The sequence below is a fragment of the Panicum virgatum genome, chromosome 3K (assembly GCF_016808335.1).
Source record: "Panicum virgatum strain AP13 chromosome 3K, P.virgatum_v5, whole genome shotgun sequence".
NCBI lineage: Eukaryota > Viridiplantae > Streptophyta > Magnoliopsida > Poales > Poaceae > Panicum > Panicum virgatum.
This window is the reverse complement of record NC_053138.1, coordinates 13248144-13273245: the sequence shown is the minus strand read 5'-3', so window position 1 is coordinate 13273245 and position 25102 is coordinate 13248144. Positions and strand designations below refer to the sequence as shown.

The following is a 25102-nucleotide window of genomic DNA, read 5'->3' as shown; positions in this document are numbered from 1 at the left end:
TTAGAAATATGTGTGTATTTGTATGTGCAATATATACCTGTGAAACGAACACCACGAGCACGACCACTACCACCACCACCAGCATCAGCACCACCAGCATCAGGCTCAGCGCCGTCACCATCATCACCATCATCGGTCGAGCTGCTATCCTCGGACTCCTGGTACGGAGGACTACGCTTACCTTCGCCATCATCAGTCTCGGTGTCGCTGCTCACTGGTTTTGTTGTTCCTTTACTTTTTCGACGCTTCGGGTCACCCTGCTTAGTCCCCTTCTGCAACTTGAAATTCGCTTGCACTGCTTGATTATAACACCATGTTCAGGTCTTCGAGTTATATCCTTCAACATCAAATTGACGGTGTGTGCTAGACATGGTGTCCAAGCTATGTGGTCATACACGTCACTTAGTAGTTCATTGCATGCTTTTTTGTAGTTCGAGCCGTTGTCGGTCACTACGTGCACGACATTCTCCGGTCCAATCTCTTCCACCACCTTTCGAATCTCCTGCAATGGAAGACAGATTGTTTAGTACCATGTCAAAACATACACAACATCACTTCAAAATATTTAGGGACTACCTTGAACAAATATGCAGCATCTTGAGTTCTTCCAGTTGCATCAATAGACTTATGGAACCACATGACCCCATTGCAATATATCAAAAAGTTGATGACACTCATCCTCGTCGGACCAGTCCATGAATCACACATCAACGTGATGCCAAATAAGGGCCAGTCTTTCTGAAACTTTACGTACCTCGTCTTCAAGTCTTGCTCATTCTGATCAAGGCACGCTGCACCTGGGCCTCCTCATCTTCTTCATCACCGGGATAGTTTCCCTCCGCTGCAGCCTTCTCCCGTCTCAACCTCTCTCGGGCCCGGTCAGCAGTTGCCTTCTTTGCCCTATCCAACTCACGCTGAAAGAATTCCCGCACATCAGGTGGCAAATTCCTGCAATGGACCACCTCCGCCCCGCGCCCAGCCAAATGTTGTTTCAATCTAGTCGCACCACCTCCTCCTTTCTGCGTACGACAATAATTGCATCGCCATCCGGGATACAGATTTTCACCGTGTTCCCATACAACATCTCTGCCTTCCATTGTCTATCTGCATACATAGACAATAAAAACATATCATCTAATATTCTAACTCCTAAGTCGTAGTGTCAAAAATCATCTAATACACCTAAATCAAATCTACAAAAATTCTACTACATGGTGCAAAAAATCCTAAATCCAAATACATTCTAAATCCTAAATCTACCTAAATCTTACCTACATTCTAAATATACCTAAGTCATACACCTAAATCCTAGGGAAAAAAAATAAATACCTTTGCCTTCAATCGGACCGGCTTACCGGAGTCTATGTCCGGCTAGCCGCTCTATCAGGCCGGCTTACCGCTCCTTAGAGCCGGTTTAGCGGCGCGGAGCTCCGGATACGCAATCGGACCGGAAGACCGGCCACAACAACCGGCTAACCGATGTAAAATGGCGGCTTACCGCTCCTCCGTGCCGGTTCCGCCACGCGGCCGAGCGGATCCGTAACAGGACCGGTTTACCGGCCCTACCGGCCGGCCGGCCGCTCGTTGGAGGCGGCTTGCCGGCTTCCAACGCCGGTCGCCAAGGGGGGGGGGGGGGGCGGCGGACAGGGCTCGGGGTGGGTGGGGAAGACTCTGGGGCGCCCGTGACCCCCCAGCTCAGTTGTAGGCGCTATTAAGGTCCCCATTTGCTATGGGCCTTAGTGGGCCGTCCGTTCATTTTTTTTCTTTTTCGATTTGACTAAAAATATCCCAAACTATACTTATTGACCGAATTTTTGAGAAAGTTTGACACCATTAGATTTGTCACACCTTGAAGTATTTTTAGGAAATTTTTAGAAATTTTTCATTTTTTTTATTTCAAATTTGAATTTTGAATTTTGGCCGGTTTCATACCGGTCAGAACCGGAACCGGACCGGTTCGGTTTGACCGGTAACCGGTCAAACCGGACCGGTTCCCACCGGTTCGGGTAACCTTGGTGGCGACTGGCGAGACGAGAGGGAGAGTGGGGAATCCCCCCATCGGGTTGCTCGGCCGCTTGGCGCTCGCTTGGGTTGGGCCTGGAGGCTGGAGCCCAGGCCGCTCGGGCTGCTCCGCTGCTTTCTTCTTTGCTGGGCCTGGAGCCTAGTTAGGCGTTGCTTGCTTTTGTACACGGAACTACTACATCAGTGACTCAAAAAAAAACAGAACTACATCAGAAAAGAAAGAAAATACTTATAAAAAAAGAAAAAAAGGCAACATAATGTCACTGGTGGAGAGACACTCTATTCTAGTATAACAGTGTCGAGTTTAAAAAAACATTGTCACTCTCACTCCTCTTTATTTCGGCAAAAAGAAAAAAGCAACAGCATATGCAGGCCGTACAAAAAGCTGGGTTCCAATCTTTAATTCGAGGGTGAAGGAATCCAGCATTCTGTAGCAAATAAAAGTGTAATTAGAATGTTTAAGGGGCGCCTATATTACTATATAGCATGATTCAATAGTAGATAATCTTGAAAGACACAGATATAGGGTATAGGAAAAAGAAACACATAGTACACCTTGAGACCCTTCAACTTCGTTTGCTTTGCTGAGCAGCAACCAACCATATACAGCCTGTATAATACAGGCTACTTCGAGACGGCATGCATACTGACCCTCCAGCAAGGCATCACTCGTGGTTCGTTGAAACTTGAAAGTATGCAATCGGGAGTAATGGTGCTCTGGATATCACTCCATGTTCTTGTAACGAGTTCAATAATCCTAGTTCCCGTATGGATTTTAACAACATGCATCGTCCCGCCATCGGATGTGTCGGACACCTTATATACCTCGCTTGATGTTTACTCATGATGACATATAGTATTCGATCACCACGTTACTTTTTTCAGTATTAAGTGAATCTTCTCTAATTTTGACGAAGATTTATGGAAAAGTGCATCAAGCCAACCATACTCTACGAGCATCGGTCTCAATGTATAGGATTTTACACATTTATCTAGAACAAAACTAGATAACCGTGCCGAAAGAGTGTCATAGGGATGAAACTCATCTCACATTCTATGAAACTCTTCATTCTCTCTCTTCATAAATATCCTGACACACCAGCAAAATTAAATGTCCAAAAAACTCTCATGAAACTCCCCTTAGTTTCATAAAATCCATCAAAAATACATGTTTTGACAGCGCACATTTACATGATCTTATAGATGCTAGCTAACACTTGTTTATAAATTAAATTTGATCATAGTTAAAAATGTATACCGTAGAGTAAATCTTATGTTTTTAGAACAAGTATATATATGCGCGACATGTCAAAACCCTACGACTAGAAAGTACTAAATTCTCGATCGGTGTCCGATGGTCGTGAGAAAGAAGGAATATTGTACGTACGTTCCTCGTTCGGCCCATGCTGCCATGTCAGCCGAGAACCGTCCATTTCACAGTGTATCGTAGCCCCCCCCCCCCCCACAAAAAAAATCAACGAATTTTCGCTGAAATTACTACAAGAGATCCTTTGAATTCGCAAGACAAAAGTATAACTCGGGGAAGCTGGTGATCCGAAACATGTGCAGCGGAGAAACAGGGAGCACTTGCCAAAGAAGTCGGTGAGGTCAAGACACGGAAGTAGGGGTCGGAGGCGGGGCGGCGGGCCCGCGAAGGATTTGGCCGCGGCGCAGGCGGGGAGGAGCGTGCCGAGGAGGGCGGCGTCGACGGGGAAGCCGAAGAGGAACGGGTTGCAGAGCAAGCGGGGCGGAGGGGGGGGAGGCGGCAGGGCGGCGGGCCCGCGAAGGATTTGGACGCGGGCCGCGGCGCAGGCAGGGAGGAGCGTGCCGAGGAGGGCAGCGTCGACGGGGAAGCCGAGGAGGAACGGGTTGCGGAGCAGGCGGGGCAGCGGGGCGGAGGCGGGGCGGAGGCGGAGCGGCTGCGGGGCGGCGGAGTCTGCGCGGACGGGCTGAATGCAGCGACGAGGGGAGAAAATTTTTTTTGGGCCGGGCTTTAGGTATGGCGCACGCCATAGTGCGCCATAACAGGCCCTCCACCCCTGCTGCCATGCATACCCATGCTGGTCCAAACATGCATGCATCTGGAGGAAGCAAGCGACAGGGTCCGCCGGTGCCTGTACCGTGCACGACCTGAAAACAAACTCTAACGAACCCGTTGCCACGTATGCCTGCTGCGTGTACACACAAAAAGGAGCGCCGGTCGAGAAGCCGGCCGCGGTGGCGATACTTTTGACGAAAAAAAAAAGTAGGCCAGTAGGCCGTAGGCGCGGCGGCGTCGTCGTCGTCGTGTGCACGCACACTTGCGATTAAAACAAATGGCATCCAGGCCGGCTAGCGGCGAGATGACGCCAGTACGCCTGCTTCTCGCCGGGTCCCGTTCGTCGTTGCGCCTGCGCCCGGGCGGCGGTACACGGCGTGCATGCATGCATGCCATTGCCCGCCACCCACCCAACCGCCACAAAAGAGATTGCTCGGCCCGGCTCCCTCCCGAAACTACCGACTTTTCTACCCACCCCGTCGCCCGTCGCTGCTGGTATTCTACCGCATACCAGCAGCGACATAGTATTCTGCCGTTTACTCCAACCAGTCCAGCTGGGTGATTTCGCCGTTTGCTCCAGCTATGGGGTGTGCCGTGCCGCCGTCGTCGTCGACGGCGTCCATGCGAGTGGATTTTTCTCTCTCTCTCTCAAACTACGCGCACGCTGACCCGACGCCATTCCACGAACGGCGGATGGCGATGGATTCTTTTTTTTTTTCCAATTCCACGCCGCGAACTCCGCCGCCCATGCATGCTGATTATTGCTGACCGGCTCCACAACCTCTTCCTTTCCGAAAACGGCATGTGGATCGGCGACGCTCCACACGGCGCACAGCCCTTAAGCCCTGTTTAGTTTCCAAAAAATTTAATACAGTACCTGTCACATTGAATTTTTTGACACATGCATGGAACATTAAATACAGTTAAAAAAATAACTAATTACATAGTCTAACTGATTAGCACGAGATGAATCTTTTAAACCTAATTAGTTCATGATTGGACATTATTTGTCAAGTAACAACGAAATGTGCTACAGTATCAAAACCCAAATTTTTTTCACGAACTAAACACAGCCTAAACAAAAAAAGACCTCAAAATAAAATCGACGGAATAATTATTGGTGCTTATTCATTCGTGTTGTCCATGCATCATCTTCCACCCTTAAGAATTTCATGAGCCCGAAATGTAAGCACATCCCACATGCACATCCTGTACTCGCTGTGATTTTTGCTTCTACTCCCTCCGTTCAAAATTATAAGACATTCCAACAATCTTGGAGAGTAAAAAAAAATGTTTGATTAAATTTATATAATAGAATAATGACATTCATTATATAAACTAAGTATCATTAGATTCTATATTAATTATATTTTCATAGTACATCAATTTGATATCATAAATCTTTATATTTCTCTATATAATCTTGGTCAAATTTGAGACTGCTTTGACTCTCCAAGATTCTTGATATGTATTATAATTTGGAACGGAGGAAGTAGAAATTTAATAAAGGTCCTGCGGGCGGTCAAAAGGTTCCCGAAATTGAGAATCAATGTTGACATGGCTGCCTGTATCTGCATGAGGTCCAACGCTTCAGGGTTTCTTTTTTTTTTTGGCAAAAATCTTCATCTCTCTCTTTTTTTTGGGGGGGGGGGGGGTTCGGGGTTGTAATTTTTGGTTTGGGCGTTTGCATTGGCGTATCAGTATCAGGTTGTGTCCGAGCTTTCTTGTGGCTCTTGAAAAAGTTCGCTGCTTGTTCAACGTAAATTCAGCACATATAAATTATTATTATGTTTTAAAAGGAGAGCAATTTGGATCCTCTTTCCTCTCACTCTTGATACTGGTATAATATTCCCTTTGTTTCTTTTTATAAATGCACGCATACTCCACTAAAAACTTAAATCTCGTAGACTTCAACAATTAACAATCAGTCTCTTATGATGCTAAGTTTGTTATACAAAAATAGTATCATATTAGATTCACATTAGTAATACTTTTAGCATTATTATTTTATTGGTACGGGCATTTTTTGTTTTGAAAATTGTGCTTAGTCAAAACGAACCACATACTTTGAAACGGAAGGAACACAGTATATATTTATGCTATTCAATGATACACTGCACTGCCATCTAATGATTTTGGATGGTGCCGAGGCTTACCATATTTCAGTTTTATTCTGATCAAATAATATCCCATGTAGATATGCGGGTCACACAATTTTATATAGTGGGTGCTAATAATTTTTTGAAAATATAAATCCTACTCACAAGATACTTTTAAAATCACCTTCTGTAGCACTATCATATCCGATCCGATCCACATGTATAAACATGATTTTAGAAATATTTATAGGTGAGGATGCAACGGCTTGATAAATATATGGTAATAAATGTGAGTGTGCTAAAAAGTACGTTCAAATTAAAGCAAAATTGTGGCGTGCAAATTTCGGATGTGTCCATTCCAATTTAGCCACTTGGTTTGGCACGCACGTCTACACTAGCACTACTACACAAACAGTCTTTTGTCCCGGTTCCATAAGGCCATTTGTCCCGGTTTTGGAACCGGGATTCGGCCGCCGGGACAAAAGCGCTGGAGGCTTTTGTCCCGGGTGGTAGAACCGGGACAAAATGTCCCTCGTGCTAAAAAATATTTGCGCCCTGCGGGATTGGAACCCAAGACCTATTGCCTAGCGCATGGCCTGCTTGCCAACTCACCTAAGTAGTACATGTGACTCAGTAAAGAATAACTCCCTTTTGAACTATCACGTGGAGGGGCCTTTTGTCCCGGTTGGTGGCTCCACCCGGGACAAAAAGGGTCTTTTGTCCCGGTTGGTACCACCAACCGGGATAAAAAGGGTCACCCTTTTGTCCGGGTTGGTGTTACCAACCGGCATAAAAAGGGTTGGACCTTTTGTCCCGGGTGGAGCCACCAACCGGGACAAAAGGGGGCATTTTGTCCCGGTTGGTGGCTCCACCCGGGACAAAAGGCCCCTGTCCCCCCGCTCCTTTGGACCCGGGACAAAAACCACCTTTTGTCCCGGGTCCAAAGGTAACCGGAACAAATGACCTGGAACAAAGGCCTATTCTGTAGTAGTGTAGTTATGTGCTAGACATATTTTTTCACTTAAGTGTAAGCAAACTGTGGATGTAGAAATTAGCCACCTGCGCGCAATGTCATGCCTATTGCCGTCGATGCAGCGCTCGGACAAAATCATCCTATGTCTTTTTTACATATGTAATATTTTTTGAGAGAAAGGTTGGATAAAACTTGAGATGAAGGATGTGGTGGCTATGATATGCATCTAGATATGCGGGCGTAACATCTATTGTTGACTTATTAGAAAAGATATACAAATTTGTTGCCCTAAAGAAAGATATACAAATCCTACCTACGAGATAGTTTTAAACCACCATCTATAACTGCTATTGTATCCGTATCCAACGCACATATATAATATAATTTAAAAAATGATTATAGGTGGAAAATTGTGTTCATGGGTGGTATAATGATGAATGTGGGTAAGCTAAGGATGTGTTTAGATTAGAATCAAAGTGCCGCATGCCAGTCCTAAATACGTCCAAACTAGTATGACTGCTGCTTGGTTCGGAGGTAACGCTTGCATCAACAAGTTGTGTCAGTTCATTTTTCCGCTCGAGTGTTGGTAAACTGTGGCCTGTGCCCTGTGGGCGCAGAAATTAGCCACCTGCGTATTATCGCACCTATCGTTGGCAGGGCCGCGCTCGTCAAAACCAAACACGTCCCAAAGTTTTAGTGTTTACCATATTTTTTTAAAAAAATGTTTTTTTCAGAGAAGTAAAAAGTGGACAAAAGCCAGGGTTGACGTGGTGGATATGTAGCAGGAGCCTCCACGGTGGCTCGCAGGCCTATGAGCGTGAGCGTGAGCGTGACTGCGTGACCTGGCAAACAAGCCACCAAACCTCCGAAGCAGAGAGAGAAGTACACACCTAGAGAGAGAAAGCGGTAGCGGATTTGGAGAGAGAAAGCGGTAGCGGATTGGAGGGAGGCATAGACTAGAGAGGTGAGAGAGAGAAACCGGAACCGGAGCAGTATGGGGGATTGAGCCGCACACAGGAAGGGCGGTCCGGTCTCCTCCTTCCTCCCGTCGTCGCCCCCGGTTTTGGCTTCGTCCCTCCCCCCCTCCCGCTTCCCCGCACCGTGGTTTGGCTGCCTTTGCCTCCTTCTACTTCTACTGCAGACCCCGCCCCCGATGGACGGAAATATCAGCAATCCATTCTCTCCTCCCGATTTAGGATTTATACCCACCCCCGCCGATCCCCTCGCTCAGTTCGCCACCGCGCCGCCGGGACCTGTCTCGCCTCTTCCGGCCGGTCCTGCCGCCGCGCCTTCAGGCAAGATCCCTCTGCGGCGTCGGTAGCGGCTCCTGACCGCGGTCTCGCCCTGTCATGCCGGTTCAGGTCGGAGGGAGCAAGGTGGCGGAGCCCAGGGCCAGGCTGGAGCTCTCCCCCACCGCCGTCTCCGACAAGGGCCGCGCCTCGTCCAAGAAGATCCGCCGCCGTCGCCAGAAGGCCCCGGCGGCGCCTTCCCAGTCGCCGATGCAGAGGCTGTTCGACACCAGCAGGGAGGTCTTCTTGGCCTCCTCGCCGGGCTTTGTGCCGCCGCCGGACGCCGTGGCGCGCCTCTCGGGCATCCTCAGTACGTATCGCTCCTCGCTTCGCCTTCAGTAGAGTAAGGGCTTGTTTGGCTCGAGGGATTTTTTTAGTCACCGGAACATTTTAGTATTTAGAAGTATTAAATAAAAGTTAATTATAAAACTAACTGCAGAACTCTGAGGCTAAACTGCGAGACGAATATAATAAAATATATTAATCTATAATTAGCGAATTAGTACGCCGCTATTAAAAAACATTTATAAATAGATTTTATTTAATACTATAAAATAATTAGATTCTTTTCTTGTTGTGATAGGGAATTATAAAAAAAAAGTCTGGGAACCAAACAAGCCCTAAACTGCCGTCTTTGTGCCGTGCGATTTGATGTTTTTTCAGGAAGAGAATGTCTACTGCCTCAGTAACATGTGCGCGTCCTGTAGTCCTGCGCAAGACTCGTACATGTTCCCCGTGATTAGGATGTAGAGACAGCGATAACAGAATCGATGGGTTGATCAGAGGGATGAACTTTTTACTGTTGTCGGCATCGTTCTCGTTCCTTTCGTTTCATCTCGTACTCTCGTGAGGCATCCATTTTTGGCATGGTAAGGTCCTGGGTCTGGGTGCCATACCTTGCCAAGTCCACCTTGTGACCCGTGCTTTTGCTTTGCCTGTAGCGACAGCCGGCAGGTTTGCCGTCCCATGGCATTGCAACAGTGCCCTCGGGAAAGTGATATTTAAGTTTGCTGGGAACCTAAAGCTTGCAATTTGCAGTACACCTGTTTAATTAGAAAGATCGTTGTTGTCGATGTGGGGGCTAGCTCTACCACGGACCACTCCCACCCATGTCCTTAAGCTTCCTTGCTCAGTGATGGTAGATTAGGCATGTGCAAACATGACTCCTACAATGCTACTCCTCACGGGTTTAAATTATAAATCTCCCACCATTTATTCTTTTTTTACCATTGTACGGACTACAGTGCTTGTGTCTTGACAATGTAAAAGATGTAGTTTTGCACCGGATGGCTTGTGAAATGGAAGCATCACTGCTAATGCTATATTGATGGCTATTGCATTTACTGCTGTTCTTCTAGGCCTAATGCAAATTTGTTTTGCCTTGCCCTTTTGAGTCTTTCCTTGGTAGTCTTTCTCTTGCAAGTTGCAACAACATATCCTTTTAGCATGTTCAGATCAGTCTTTGTATCCATATTTTTTAACATAAAATGCTACCATTATACAATGGATTGCTTGTGAAATTTGAAGCATCACTGCTAATGCTATGTTGCTGACTATTACATTCAGCATTCATTGCTGTTCTTTAAAATCTACTGGTAATTCTTTTGCTTTTTTGTTTTTTTCTTGGTACTCTTGCACATGCAACTGTATACACGGCACTATACTCTATTACTTGATATCTTAATCATGAGATGCATTTGTCTAATCATTGAACCTTTGGATGCAGATGATTTGAAACCACATGATGTTGGGGTAGATTCTAGTATGCCGTACTTCAAGCATGCCGATTCTAAAGGCCCCCCTCGAGTTACTTATTTGCATTTCTATGATTGCCCCAAGTTTTCGGTAATTTAACTTGTCAGTCTTTTTGTATTGATTTTTTGGTGTACTTAAAAGAAAATGTGTGTGAAACTGTCTTGAATAACTTGCTACCAAATGCCTCTTGCTGAAGTTGAATGTTTTGTGCAGTTTGGTATCTTCTGTTTACCGAAATCAGCAATTATTCCCCTTCACAACCATCCTGGGATGACAGTATTTAGCAAGATACTATTTGGTTCCATGCACCTGAAGTCATATGACTGGGCTAAGAGTCCGCCAGAGAGTCATGATACTGCAATTGAGCACTCAGATGGTTAGTCTTTTCCTTTATTTCTTTGGACGATCCAATTTCAGGGAAATGCTTATGCCTATTTCATTAGCCACTTTCAGGAAATTAATGATGTCAATAACACTGCGTGATTTGTTTCTTGTCCCAACCGCAGGAGCTCGTTTGGCCAAGGTAAATACTGATTCTGTTTTCGATGCTTCATCTGAGACAGTAGTTCTGTACCCTGAAAATGGAGGGAATTTGCACTGTTTTACTGCGTTGACCCCCTGTGCCGTGCTGGATGTGATGGGGCCCCCTTACAACCGTGCTGATGGAAGGGATTGCGCGTACTATGACGAATCACCGTACTTGACTGGTGAGTTTCTTTCTTTCTTCTTCAAGCAATCTCCTGCAGGTGTAGAATCTATCCATTCAAATCGAAGAGTATTGTTATTGCTCTTAATCTGGTAGCTGAGGGAAATATTGTGATTTCAGGTGGAGATGAACAGTATTCTTGGCTTAAAGAGGTTTCTACCACATTTGAGATGAAAGGTATACAGATGCCGCGGAAGTTTAGCGTCTCGGCATGACTAGCATGACATTGCCGTGACACCTGAAGAGGATGAAGCAAATGCCGCTAGCTTGATGTACATATCTTAGCTGCGAAGACAGACAACAATGGGTACAAGGGAAAGGCCGGGCCAGGCCAGTTTCACAGGCTAGGAAACTTGACATTTGTTTCTCTTATTTCGTCTGGGTCGAAACAAACAATCTCTTGTGGTTTGGGATGACTCTGCTCCTCTTGTGTTACTGGAGTATCCAATAGTGCAATTTGAATTTGGGCTTTTTGGGGGCATGATCATTTTTTGTTTCCCTGTAGACAGAGATGTACGCAGGTGTTCTTTTTGAAGTGATCATGGACCAAATTCAGTGGGTCGTTTGCTTGGTTTGTTGAGCAGGGAAAGGTCTTTGCCTGCTTTAATGTTTCAGGGGCACATCTTCTGTTTCCTTGTTGAACAAAGAAATGTCTCTCAAGTATATCCTCGCATGTTTGCCCTTTGCTCTTCATCTATCCGTTAGTACGCAAACTGCGAACCTTTTTGCACGTCGCCGTTGAGCCTGCTTGGCTGCTTTACGTCTATGCGTTCCGGTGTCTTGGTGCACCAAAGGGTCAGGATATGGTCAAATCTGACGAAAGACTAGCTAGCAACAGTTTGTGCTGTACTACGTATGTACTTGTCCTGTGCCGGATGCTGGCCACATTTGGCATGCATGGGTGGCGTGGCATGGCAGGATGGGGCCACGTTTTCCACTCTACTACATTCACTCTGTTCGGCTGGCTGTGGCAGGTGGCGGGTATTGATTTGCGGACGCAGATTCAGTGACCTAGTACGTGACTTACAAGTCACTGACATGTGGGTCTGTACCGTACTTCACTAAATCTCAATCTCTGATTTATTGTGAGAGAAAAGTATTATTGGCTGGGTAGTGCTGATTTGATGTAAGAGAAAAATACTGTCGCTGGTTGCCAGCAGAACAGAGTGATTTTTCTCCCTTCGCGGCAGCATCCAGTCGGAATCGAATTAGCACATTTTTTTTACCATTGAAAATGTTTCCGGTTTGAATCGCCCTTCTTGAGGAGATTGCATCACACCAAAATTATGATAAGATGTAGCAGTTCACAACTATAAAGATAGGCACACCGAACATGACATTAGGGCATACTAGTCCATCAACCCGTGCTACCGCACGGGTTATTAGCATTTGATGGTGATTTTGACATTACATTTTGTTAAGAAATTTATCAAGATAAAGAATCGATTGAATTTACTGTGGTTGTTGTACGTGTTATTTTTTTATGGCATCATAAGATGGTTTATTTACCTTGCTCAATTAGTGGTTTAAACTTTTCCATATAGGCCTTATTGATAACTCTGTGCATCATGGTTCCTTGATTTATCATCATCATTAATAATTTGTATAAACTAAAAAAATTAAAAAATTGCAATAATAGTGAAATACTATTATACCGCTGATCAATAAGGATCATGTCAAGACTTAATTGTTCGCCACTACCCAGCAATATTGCATTCCATACTCTGGTTACCCTTGCCTTGATTTTCCAAAGTTCTTTTCCTATTCTAATTTCACTTAATGTTTTGCTCACCATTACAACATGTTCAACTGCATTAGCAAGGTGGTGATGGATCAAATTCAGCTATTTTTCTATACAAAAGTTATCATATACACAAATATGGGACTACAACCATCAGAAAAGAACAACAATCTTGCGAGATATATTCAGAAGGAATGTAAAATTGAACTATTTTCTATACAAAAAGTAATACCATTGCGAGATGATGAAACAAATCTAGAACTGCAAGCGACATTAGTTAACACTAAACTAATTGCATGTGTCTTTCGTTCGGTATTGCTTCAACATGCTTACCTCTGTGTTGATCAAAGTGATGTTAGAACGGCCAACATACCTATGTGTTGATCGAAGCGACGTTAGAACGGTCGGCGTATGTTCCTGCTAGTGGGGAGTCGATGAACAGCGCCAACGTATGTTCCTGCCGGTGGACGGCCAGTGGTGTGCTTGTACGTGATTATGTGATCTGGTTTTGGAAATCTCCTTTTTATGTTTGTTAGTTGGAGATAGAGATTAGCCTTGGAGATAGAGACTCGCACGTGATTACGTGATCTGGTTTTGGAGCTATCCTTTTATGTTTGTTAGTTGGAGATAGATATTAGCCTTGGAGATATAGATTCTCTATTATTCAAATAACGATGAGATATAAGGAAATCAGTCAATATTAAACTGCATGCGTTATTTGGGGGGCTTTGCTTCCGTCCGTTCAGCTTTCAGCTAGGTGCCGTACGGGTGGATGAGTTTAGATCCAAAGGCTATTATAATTACATTATATAGATTGACGGCTAGATGTTTTTTTTAAAAAAATTCATTGATTACTCTTATTTTTTAGGATGTCCACCTAGGATCCTAGGTGGCTTCACGTAAGAATTTCTTTGATTTCTCTTATTTTTTAGGATGTCCACCTAGGATCCTAGGTGGCTTCACGTGGAGGCTTCAAAGAGAGCCTCCAATTAATAATAGTAAGATAGCCAAGACATCAACGCCATGCCCTGATTTATACATTTATACTGAAAACAAAACACAAGAATAAAATTTAAATATCCAACATGCTCGTGGTGTCGGCTACAAATACCAATCTCGCCACAAAACATGAAAAAGCAGGAACATGTGCCAAAACTAGCATACGTGAAAAAAGGGTTAATTGGATTGGTGCCATTACAATTGTCCAAGTTCGGAGTTATGCCATTACAATTCGTCTATTCGGAAACATGACATTACAATTTCCACTCTACCGAGCTCATGCCATTTTCTACTCCTGAGCATACGCCGGGCCCAGTTTCAGGCCGCCGTATATGACACGGTAAATCGTATGGGCGATTTTGCCCCTGGCTCCAGCGGATAAGGGAGAGCCAAGCGCTTGACTCGTTGACTCACTCGCTCAGTCGGTCGTCTTCCTCCCGACGAACCCTATCCTCCCGACAAACCCTAACCCCGGCGGCGTGCCGGCGACGAGCAGGCGAACCCACTGCGGCCGAGGAGGATCTGAGTGGGAAGGCGATGCAGGCAAGCTGAAGCAGATGGCGAGCCCCCCGGCACGAAACCCCCAGCTGAAGCTCCCCTAACTGGGGCGGCGATGGAGGTCGACGGCGTCGAGTGCAGGTATGTTTAGATCCCTAGATCTTTCTCCAATCCGACTTAAGGACAGTGAAATCGTAGGTTGTCTCTTAGAACGTGTGGATTTCTTCTTCTTTATAGGCTTGATTTATTCGCGCTAGAGATTATGGTCGAAGGATTCCTCACTGTGGATTCAGTGGGTAGGAAAGTTTACTGTAAGGGTCGAGTGATAAAGTGGGATGTGGAGATTGGGTCTTTTACAGTTGAGTTGCTGATGAAAAGTCTGGAAACTGAGGTTAAATGGGCAGCAAACTTGTCGCCCACTGTCTGGTTCTTTCACAAGAGATTGGATGAGGATATTAGATTGACAGAAGAGTTTCAAATGTGTGAGTTGTTTGAAATGTATAAGGCAGAGATGCGTTGCCATTTAATTGTAGCCATTGTTGAGAATTCCAAAATTCAAGAAGTTGTGCTAACTGATGAATTAGAGCCTTTGTGTATGGTGCCACTTGATGATTGGGTACCTGCTAACCAAACTGGAGTGCCTACTAACCAATCTGGAGCGTCTGCATCCAAAGTGGCAGATTCACAAGGGACTGCAGCTAAGGAGGCAGATGCTGTAGAGCCAGACTTGTTTGATAATGAAGAGGAATATGTTGGCATAGATGATGAGCACATATACACACATGTGCCACCATCTTCAGCAGCAGGCACTGATAATGGTCCTGCTCAGCGAACAACAGCACATGAACAAGCACCTGAATCATCTAATGCACATGGCACTTCTTCATGCCCTGAATCTAATCAAAATGGGTCTGCTGCTGAAGGGGGTGTGCCTCTTGAGGCAGAGGTCAATGATGCAGATCCATATGAGTTCAATGTGATTCATGATCCTGAACATCCAAATATCGAGAAAGGTGATTTGTTTCCTGATATTGTGACATTCAGGAAAGCAATCAGGCACTACGCTATTCAGAGGGGGTTTGAATTTACAGTTCTTAAGACAGATAAGGCCAGATTTATTGCCAAGTGTGCTCATCAGGGGTGCCCATGGCGTATACATGCTTCACATATTTGGGACAAGAAGACAATTGAGGTAACCAACAATGTTTTATTTGTTTGATGGTTCCATAGTTTACATGCTTGAGCTGTGTATGCTTGCATTATTTACATATTTGAATTGGTTGTGCAGATTAAAGTCCTTCCTGCAGAGCACAATTGTCCAAGTACCAAGCTTAGGGAGAGCAAGATGACCACTCAGGGCTGGGTTGCTGACAGGTTGTCTGATTGGGTCAAAAAAAAATCCTAGCAAAGGTGCAAATGATGCAAAGGAGAAGGTGGAGGGAGATTATGGAATCAAGCTGAAGTACTCAAAGGCTTGGTCAGATTTGAAACTTGCACTAGAGCAAGTTCATCGTAAATATGAGGAGAGCTTTTGAAAGCATATAGGCCCTCAAGGAATGTTTTGGTGATTAATGACAACCATTATTGTGACTAATGAGTTTGTGCAGCTTAATGAAATCTTATCGCTCATTGGATCATATGCTAAAGAGGCCCCTAAATTTCATTATTCAAAAAGGCGATCTCGGTATTCAACTCAAGTATATAACAAGACTAAGGATCTTTCTAGTCCTAAGTATCGCAAGGTTGAGAAGGACACTTAGGTTAGTATAGGTTTTATAGTTTTGTAGAGGTCGCACTATTAAGAGGGGTTAAGGCCAAGTAACTTGAGCATGGACATGGTCAATCAAAGAATGGATGCACACACATTGGTCACTCAGATTCTTGGAAGCTCAAACAAGTGCTATTCAGCTCATATCTCAAGAATATTTGGATTTCATTCAAGACTCAGATTAGAAAAAGCAAAATCAAGAAAAAGTTTTATCACCGGTTTAACTGACGATATCAATTTTCTATACGTCGGTTAAACACAGTTGCTGAAGTCTAGACACAGTGTTCACCGGATTAACCGAAGATGTTTAAAATTAATGTCGGTTCAGTTGTCCAGAGAGTCGGTTTTTTAGGGGTTTTCAAGCTTACATTCACCGGTTAAACCGACGAAGAATTTGAGTTAGCGTCGGTGCAGTTGTCCAGAGAGTTGGTTTTTCAGTTGATCAGTGGACAACTACACTCACCGGTTAAACCGATGATACGTCGGTTAAATTGCCCGAGCTGTAACGGCTAGTATTTCAAATGGGCAGTTTACATTCATCGGTTGAACCGACGATGACTTTTGGAGGGCCGTCGGATTAACCGGCGTTGAGTACTTTTTCTGGCAGCTTTTCTCCAACGGCTCTATCCGCATGAGCTGCCTATATATACCCCTCCAATGGGTCATTTTATAGACTCTTGACACCAGGCAACACTCATACACTCATTCTCTTGTTGAGAGCCACCTTGAGCTTCACATTCCACTCATTTGATCATTCAATCATCCAAGAAGCAAGGCTAAGGACTTGAGTAGAGAGAAACTTGTGTGCATCCGTTCTTGGTGATCGGTTCTTGCTCAAGTGAAGGCCCTAGCTTGTTACTCTTGGTGATTGGCATCACCTAGGCGATCTTTGTGATTGAGGTGCTTCTTGCGGAGCTTGCCAAGTTGATTGTGGGAGCCCGAAGAAGATTGTACGTGGCTTGAGCTCCACCACGCCGGGATGGTGAACGGAGACTCTTAGTGAGCACCCTCGTCTTGATGACATGGGAGGTGACAAGACTCTTAGTGAGTGTCACAACGTGGATTAGGGGTGTGTGCCAACACATCGACACCACGAGAAAAAATTTGGTCGTCTCTTGCCAACTCTTTACATTCAATCACTTGCTTTCATGCAATTTATTCATGTGCTTGACCCTAGAGATCATAACTTAGCTCTACCTTGCTTAGCTTTATATCTTGTTGTATCCTTTATAGCTTGTGTAGGTTGCTTAGTTAGCCGGTTGGTGAATTGAGCCTTACTAGCATTGCATAGGTTAAGATTGCTTTATTTTGTTTTAGAAATTTGAAAAAGGCCCAATTCACCCCTCTTGGTCCATCAATCCTTACAGCTTTCAACTGTTGTTAAACTAGAAAGCTCAGATGAAAACCAATTCACCTGGTACTATAGTAGAAATTGATGTAGAGAGGAAGAATAAGAAGATGCGCTTCAGGAGGATTTTTGTGGCATTGAAGCCATGTGTTGATGGTTTTTTAGCTGGCTGTAGACCATATATAGGGGTAGATGCCACAAAATTGAATGGTAAATACACTGGTCAGTTGGCATCTACAACTGCTGTGGACTTGACAAGTGATATTTGGAAGGAGCTCATTGAAATTCATGAAGGCTCCACCAAAGTTCGTGAGCAAAAATATCACTTGTTTAGAGCTAAGTATGATTCTTTTAAAATGCTAGCTCATGAAAATTGCAATGATATGTATTCTCGCTTGAATGTCATTGTCAAGAACATTAATGCGCTTGAAATATCTAAGATTGACAGTGGCTCCATCAACCACAAGATACTCATGCTCCTTCCGAAGCCCAAGTACAACATCATCAATGCTATGTTTCAAAAGGAGAATCTTGATACGATGGAAGTGGGAGAACTTGTGGGCGAAATTCGCGCTCATGAAATGGGTATTCATTGTATGTCCGAAGAGCCAACTTCAAGCAAATCAATCGCTCTCAAGACCAAGGTCAACAAGCACCGCAAGCTCAAGATGATCAAGCAAGAATCAAACCCAAGCGATGAAGAAGATCATCATCAAGAAAGCACATCCGATGATGAAGATGATGATGGAGAACTTGCCCTCATGATGAGAAAGTTCACACGCTTGAGCGACAAGATCAACAAGAGGGGTTACAATTTTGACCCTAAAAGAAAGATGTTCCGGCCAAGGGGAGATTCCAAGAGCAAAACTTGCTACAATTGTGGAGGAAAGGGTCACATCTCTCCAAATTGCCCCAAGCCGGACAAAAGAAAGAAAGAAACCAAGAACAAGCATCGCCATGATTCGAGCGATGATGAAGAAGATGAGATGAAGATCAAGAACAAGAAATATGAGAAGAAGAAGAGCCATGAGAAGAAGACCAAGCTCTTCCCAAAGAAGAAAGGCAACACCAAGAGAAGCTTCTTGGTGGAAAAATAAGAATGGGTGACCGATGTCTCATCAAGTGAAGAATCAAGTGATGAAGAAGACATCGTCACCATTTCTCTCACAAATGAAGAACCATTGCTACCTCCACCTCCTATGTGCCTCATGGCAAAATATAACATAAAGGTATGTGAGGAGGATAGTGATAGTGATAGTGATGATGAGTTTGATCCAAATGAATTTGCTAACCTCATTAATGAGTATACATCCGTCATCAAGAGTGTCGGTAGCCTGTAATAGGGATACCCACTCCTACTGCAGCAAGGCAGGACTCGCGTAGTCATCCGTAACTACGCCATAAGGGGCTGAGCAGCCGGGCTCCACGGGTCCGGCTCTTACCTCACCGGGCCAACGGCCCCGGACCCGCTCCCCGCTCTGGGACGGGTCCGGTGATGCTACGTGTCCCTGAGGAGGGGAAGCTCCGCGTCTTAACAGCCGGGGGCCCCGGACCCCCATATACTATCCGAACCCCTCAGCGGGGAGTGAACAGACACCCCGCCTGGGGCAGGTCCGGAGCCGCCACGTGTCCGCAGGTAAGCTTCCTCGGGAAGACTCGCCCACCTACCGCGTTCAATACGGGAGACGTAAGTGCGCTCTGCCACAGCAGAGCCCGAGGCGACTTTTGCCAGGCTGCACTGTTGATCACGCGTTACCAAGGCACACAGTGCAGCCGCTGGCGCCGCCCACGCCACGCATGTCAGTCTACTATGCCAGTTGGACATGACGGCTTGCCTTCGCCCATCATGACGCCTACGCGATAGACCCAACAGTCTACGCCGCAACCTATACTACCTCAACGGGCGCCTCGCCGATGGGACAGGTGAATCCACTCCTTGATCAAAGAGTCCACAGGGCGATGAAGCGTATCTGGGGAGAGAATCTCAACCATTGTAGCACCATTAATGCCTTCTGCGCAGTATACTATACATCTGCGTTGGACCCACCTGTCGGGGTCTTAACGCCTGTGTACGCGCCCCCTTGGGCTATAAAAGGGAGATGCCCGTTAGAGAAAGTCAAGGCCGAAGAAGTCCCGGCAGAGGCCAGTACCCAGCCTGGGCAGAGGATAGATTCATTCTTACGCAAGAGCAATACAACTCACAGTGGATGTAGGTTATTACGCTCCGGCGGTCCGAACCACTCTAATTCCTCGAGTGTTCTTGTGTTCTTGCTCCCTAGGTAGATCTGCCGAATCGCTTAGCGCTTCCCCGAGTATTCACCCTCTGGGATTAGGCGGGTGCACTACGCCACCTGGCTATGGGTCTCCACAAACCTACGACATTTGGCGCTGTCCGTGGGGAGCGCGTGTAACATCCCAGTTTTCATCACGATTAAGGGGGAGTGTTGAAATATATAATGCAAACTCCTGGAAGGTTCTATAAAAATAAGGATAAATCATGGCATAATTTTGTTCACCATGACAAGGTTCTAGAATGTTCCACAAGAATCATAAGAAGACATGAAGCTTGGATATTTTCTTGTCATGGTAAAATTTAGAATTTTCTAGAAATAGATATTTGTAGGGAACTTAGATATTTGTAGGGAACTTCCTAGAGTGTGACATGTGTCACTCATCCAAGAGGGTATGGGTGCCTATATAAGGAGGGTGCCATCCCTTGCCATGCCATACTACTCTACTCCATCCCACACTCATCCAAGGGCATGGTAGAAGTGAGCATAGGTAGAGTGTGCTAGGTTAGCCACCACAAGGTGTGTGTGTTCCTTTGTTGCTCCAATAAGGTAAGCGTCTTTATAAGTGTTAGTCTCCCGGTTAAGCTTAGCACTTAGTGTATAAGTTGTGATCCATCGAAGGTTGGCTCTGTCACCCGGGATCACAAAAGGGTCTGGGCTTCATCGAAGGTTGGCTCTGCCACCCGGAAGCCAGCTTCATCTGTTGGTAAGCTCTGCCTCCCGAAAGCAAAAGGCGGCTCTGCCGTCAAAAGGACCCGGTACACTAAGTAACTAGAAGCTGACCGACTCTGAAGTGAGTTGGTATAGATCCTCAACTTAGTAGGGCCACCTCAATTTCCAACAATCACTAAAATAAAACTTATGTTGCAATTAAACTAGTAACGTAAAATAATACTAACGTCATATGAGGTATTACATAATTACTAGGCAAACTATTTTATACTCTTGCCTTGCGTCCAGTAACCAGCATACGCATGCTTGCACCCGAGACAAGTATCATCTCGTCTCTTTCCATAAAAGCCTCTCGAGTCACCGTACCATACCATAATTCCCAGACAATCATGACAGCGCCTACCTTCTTTGCCATAACTTCATCATTCCCTAGAAGCCACAGAGTACCCACACCATTGACCTTGAAATGACCCCTCATGGCAGCACCCATCTCGCTATAAATTGGGGTCGCCACGCATAGTGCCGGCCGAGATTTTTTCCGCCGAACCACCGAACCCGCTCGCGCACGTGCGACACGCCAGCCCCATGACGGGACCGCGCACTGCCGCCGGCACCACGCCGTGCCACCCACCCCCACGTCCCCACCTCGCCCACGCCGTTGCAACGCCCTCACCGGCTTTGCCGCCTCGGCGCTCGCACCTTCAGCGCTGCCACTATTCGCTTTGACGACGAGCTACCGCAGTCCACGCCGTCGCCGTCCCTGCGCGATGCCGCTACTGCTCTCCTTGCCTATAAAAGGAGCGAGGCCGTGACGAGCCCCGTCACCAGCCCAAGCACACCGAGCTGCTTCGCTCCGCTAGCTGAACCACTCCTCCCGAGCCTAGCTCACTCACGAGACGAAGCTCCAACAGTTGGCCATCTTCCTCGAGCTGTTCCGTGCCAAGGTGAGATGGCAGGCAGCTCCCCCGACCATTAACTCCACAACACTAATAAAGGCCCAAAACACCCACCAGGTCGTGAGCACTTAATCCAAATCATTCTACCAATCAATACTGTAAACTCAATATCTCCTTCATATCAACTCCTTTTCACGTAACTCTTTTTCCTTAACTCTCCTCAAATCATATACTATCTATTCCTCCTATTTTCATCTCCATTTGAGCTTATTTTATTGCTTACTTGTGTTTGTTTGCCGGTTGTGCCATTTTCGCCCGTAGATCACAGAGTGACCGAGGAGGAGCCTGCCAAGAAGCCAGAAGACCCGTACCACGAGCAGGAAGCCGCCGCCGCCACCGCGTATGCAAGCGAAGGCAAGTTTCATCGACCCCTACATGAGCGGTTGCATCCATGTGAGGACGTTTAGCTGTAACCTGGGTCTAGGATCGATTACATATACCAGTACTTGAGTGATTGAGTGTGCTCATGCATGCATCTTAGTAGTCATGCATATCCAGAGCTGAGAATAGGATACGAAGGGATCTGGCTGAGACCAGGGCAGCTGGATATGCTGGAGCTGGCGCTACCGTGGTGGTAGACTGGCAGGTGAGTGCTACCGTGGTGGTAGGCTCGAGTTGACATGTTGAGGGATGGTTGCTGCCCTGGTGAACCATAAGGACCGAGTTGTTTTGACATCTCTCCTAGCTTACTTTAGTACGACCACAGGTTCTGGTATGGGCCGGACTTAGCCTAATCCCACTGGTTAGCCTGCCGGTCGCAGGGATGGTTTACGGGTATAGACCATTGGGGTCAGGGCCCGAGGGTTTGTGCGGCCGGGCTGGGACGCGACCACGGCTGGGTGTCGGCTATGTCAGTTGTCCGTTCGGGCAGCCGAGCATGTGGGTACAGTGTACGACCTCTGCAGAGTGTATAATCCATTCGAATGGTTCGTGCCCACGGTATGGGCAGCCTACGGTGTGGTCCTGATAACTAGTGAGCTACCTATTGTGGGTTGTGTCGGGAAGAGGTTACATACCATTAGTTACATTGCTAATGCATTGTGCTCAATGTGCGTCGTGCATGTCATTTCCCCTCCTGTAGGGCGAGATGGAGCTTGCTGAGTACTTTTGTACTCACCCCTGTTGATTTTTCTCCAGAGGATTCTGACTTTGTGCCAGAAGACTACGAGTAGATCGTGTCCGCACCCAAGCTGATCGAGTGGAGCCGTGATGGATGAAGAGCTAGTCCTCAATGCTGTCATGCTAGTCGTTATCCTATGGTTGTTCTGTGTAGCATTGTGTTGTCACTTCATCCCTCGTGTACGTGTTGAATAAAGCTCTGTATGACTCTGGACTCCACTTGATGTAACATGTATTATGCCGGAGACCTTATTCAGTAATTAATACATGGTTTAGCTTTGATCTTTGGGTCGGGGCGCTTCAGCGCGCAGGCGTAGGCCAGATCTCCGCCCACCTCTAGGCTTCTGAGGTTGAGCTCATCCTCTGCAACGACAATGAGAAGATGAAGAAAGGTGTGGCGTCACTGACGCCGTATGCCCCGTCACCGAGGCAGTAGTGCCCTTGGTGCGGTGGTGCACGGCAGCGGCGCCTACTGTGCATCGACACTACGACACCTCAGAGCCGACGCGGTGGCGCGCAGCGGCGACGCTAGCTGCACGTCCCCCTACGACACCCCAGTGTCGGCTCAAGGTTTTCTCTCAAGCAACCACCAGGGTTCCCCTGCGGCGGCACGGCGTTGGCTCAAGGTTTCCTTTCAAGATGGAGCCTGGAGCCGACGGCTGTGACTCGGGGAAGATGACGGTCGCCTTCTCCCTCGCCTGGCTCAAGCCTCTCTCGGTACTGCTACAGACAGGCCTTGACCTCTGCCACGAGGTGCGGGGGCCCTGTGTCAGCGCCGGGGGGAAGCCGGCGAACGACCGCCCTTCTTCACGCTCCGTGCTCGTCCAAAAGAGCACCCGTCGTTCCGCTGCACCAGGGTGTCATGCCGGCTTCAGCTCACTGTGAGCGGCCACCGGGCTGGCTTCCGACGGCAGCCGGTGATGGCTGGGCCACTCCCATTCAAAGCCAAAGAAATTGTTCCCATGCTATCTGAGCATGGGACAGTTCTTGTGCTGGGAAGAGCCCTGAAAGCTCCCGAGGTGATGCTGGATGATGCTGTATGGACACGTCCAGGTCGCCTTTGCCTCCGACGACTGAGGGGAACCCCCAAGGTGGCGATTCCACTCCGGCCAGGATCGTACATGCCTTACGGGACGGTGGCTGTAGGTTGCCCCTATATAAGATTAAGAGTGCTCCTCCTTTGTAATAACATGGTGCCTACGTGCGGTCCAGAGCAGTAAAGGTCCGCCCTTGTAAACCCGACCTCTGGCTTCGTCGCGCAAACAGGCAACACCAGCGAGTGGTCCAGAGCGGTAGAGGTCCGTCCTCGTAATCCCGACCTCTGATGTACACCACGCTAACCATATAAATCAAGTAATAAAGGAGATTTGCTTTCTCAGTCTTATATTTATATTAGCTTAATTGCACTCATCCGTTTCGGCTTGACTGTTTCTTTCTCTCGTGCGGAGTCTTTCCTTTGTTGCTAACGATCCACATTGAGTTGCTTGCTTGTGGTCACGCTGGGATACCCCTTCTAGCTGGAAGGCGGCCCGAACTCCTAGGGACCTGCTCCGGGGAAGTGGTGCTTGTATCCTAGGGTGGAGAAGTTCTGCGTAGCCTGGTAATGTACCCTAAGCCTACGCACTTCACTGCCCTGTTACAAGTCCCCTAGTACCCGAGGCTGCCGTGCCTAGAGGTCCGGACTCCTTTCTAGTATAAGGCGTGGTTTCCTATGCCCTACCACAAGGTCCGGTGACGTATCTCGTTGGATCAATGGCGACAGCTCAAGTCCACTCCGGTGGCCCGCTCCGGCAGAGACCGCTCGCCACGGTCGCCCAAGTCCACTCCGGTGGCCCGCTTCGGCGGAGACCGCTCGCCACGGTCGCCCAAGTCCACTTCGGTGGCCCCCTCCGGCGGAGACCGCTCGCCACGGTCGCCCAAGTCCACTCCGGTGGCCCGCTCCGGCGGAGACCGCTCACCACGGTCGCCCAAATCCACTCCGGTGGCCCGCTCCGGCGTAGACCGCTCGCCACGGTCGCCCAAGTCCACTCCGGTGGCCCGCTCCGGTGGAGACTGCTCGCTACGGTCGCCAGGAGCCGGGTCCGAGGAAGTGGTGCTCGCTCCCTGGGCGATCCGAGGTCCGTGTAGCTGCTTAGCTTGGTTCCGTACCCTAAGCCTACACCTTCACCGTCCTGTGGAGAGTGCTCTAGTACCTGAACCTGGCAACAGGTGCTTTGGCCTCCAGTGGGTCCGGAGCACTCGCTCTCGACATGAGCACGCCAACGCAACCAGGTTGCCTTGGAACACGTCACGATAATGGCCCCACCTGCGGGTTCGTACCTCCCCCGAGGTGGGCCCGGGGGCCACTGTCGGTACCCTGTAACAGGGATACCCACTCTTACTGCAGCAAGGCAGGACTCGCGTAGTCATCCGTAACTACGCCATAAGAGGCGGAGCAGTCGGGCCCCACGGGTCCGGCTCTTACCTCACTGGGCCAACGGCCCCGGACCCGCTCCCCGCTCTGGGGCAGGTCCGGTGACACCACGTGTCCCTGAGGAGGGGAAGCTCCGCGCCTAAACAGCCGAGGGCCCCGGACCTCCCACGGGGTCCCGGACCCCCATATACTATCTGAACCCCTCAGCGGGGAGGAAACAGACACCCCGCCTGGGGCAGGTCCGGAGCCGCCACGTGTCCGCAGGCGCAGCCACGCGCGCAGCCGCGAAGCTTCCTCGAGAAGACTCGCCCACCTACCGCGTTAAATACGGGAGACGTAAGTGCGCTCTGCCACAGCAGAGCCCGAGGCGACTTTTGCCAAGCTGCACTGTTGATCGCGCGTTATCAAGGCACAT

At 47.6% G+C, this 25102-nt stretch overlaps 1 protein-coding gene and 1 long non-coding RNA gene across 3 annotated transcripts; one reads left to right on the top strand and one right to left on the bottom strand.

The window, feature by feature from the left end:
- Positions 1-428: 428 nt before the first annotated feature.
- Positions 429-650, bottom strand: LOC120700454. Its single transcript, XR_005685898.1, has 2 exons — positions 577-650; positions 429-502 (listed from the first exon to the last, which is right to left on the bottom strand). It is a non-coding gene; the product is annotated as an uncharacterized LOC120700454 (long non-coding RNA).
- A 7484-nt stretch (positions 651-8134) lies between these two features.
- Positions 8135-11545, top strand: LOC120700453 (plant cysteine oxidase 2-like). Of its 2 annotated transcripts, XR_005685897.1 has the most exons (6): positions 8192-8731; positions 10148-10266; positions 10390-10552; positions 10683-10883; positions 11003-11190; positions 11228-11487. XR_005685897.1 is itself a non-coding variant. In XM_039984697.1 (5 exons), exons 1-5 carry the CDS (start codon positions 8482-8484, stop codon positions 11095-11097), a joined length of 828 nt encoding a protein of 275 aa, XP_039840631.1. In that variant the 5' UTR covers positions 8135-8481; the 3' UTR covers positions 11098-11545. The 2 variants fall into 2 exon arrangements, 1 of the variants encoding a protein (XP_039840631.1); XM_039984697.1 differs by having other exon boundaries at positions 8135-8731; positions 11003-11545.
- The last annotated feature ends 13557 nt before the right edge of the window (positions 11546-25102 follow it).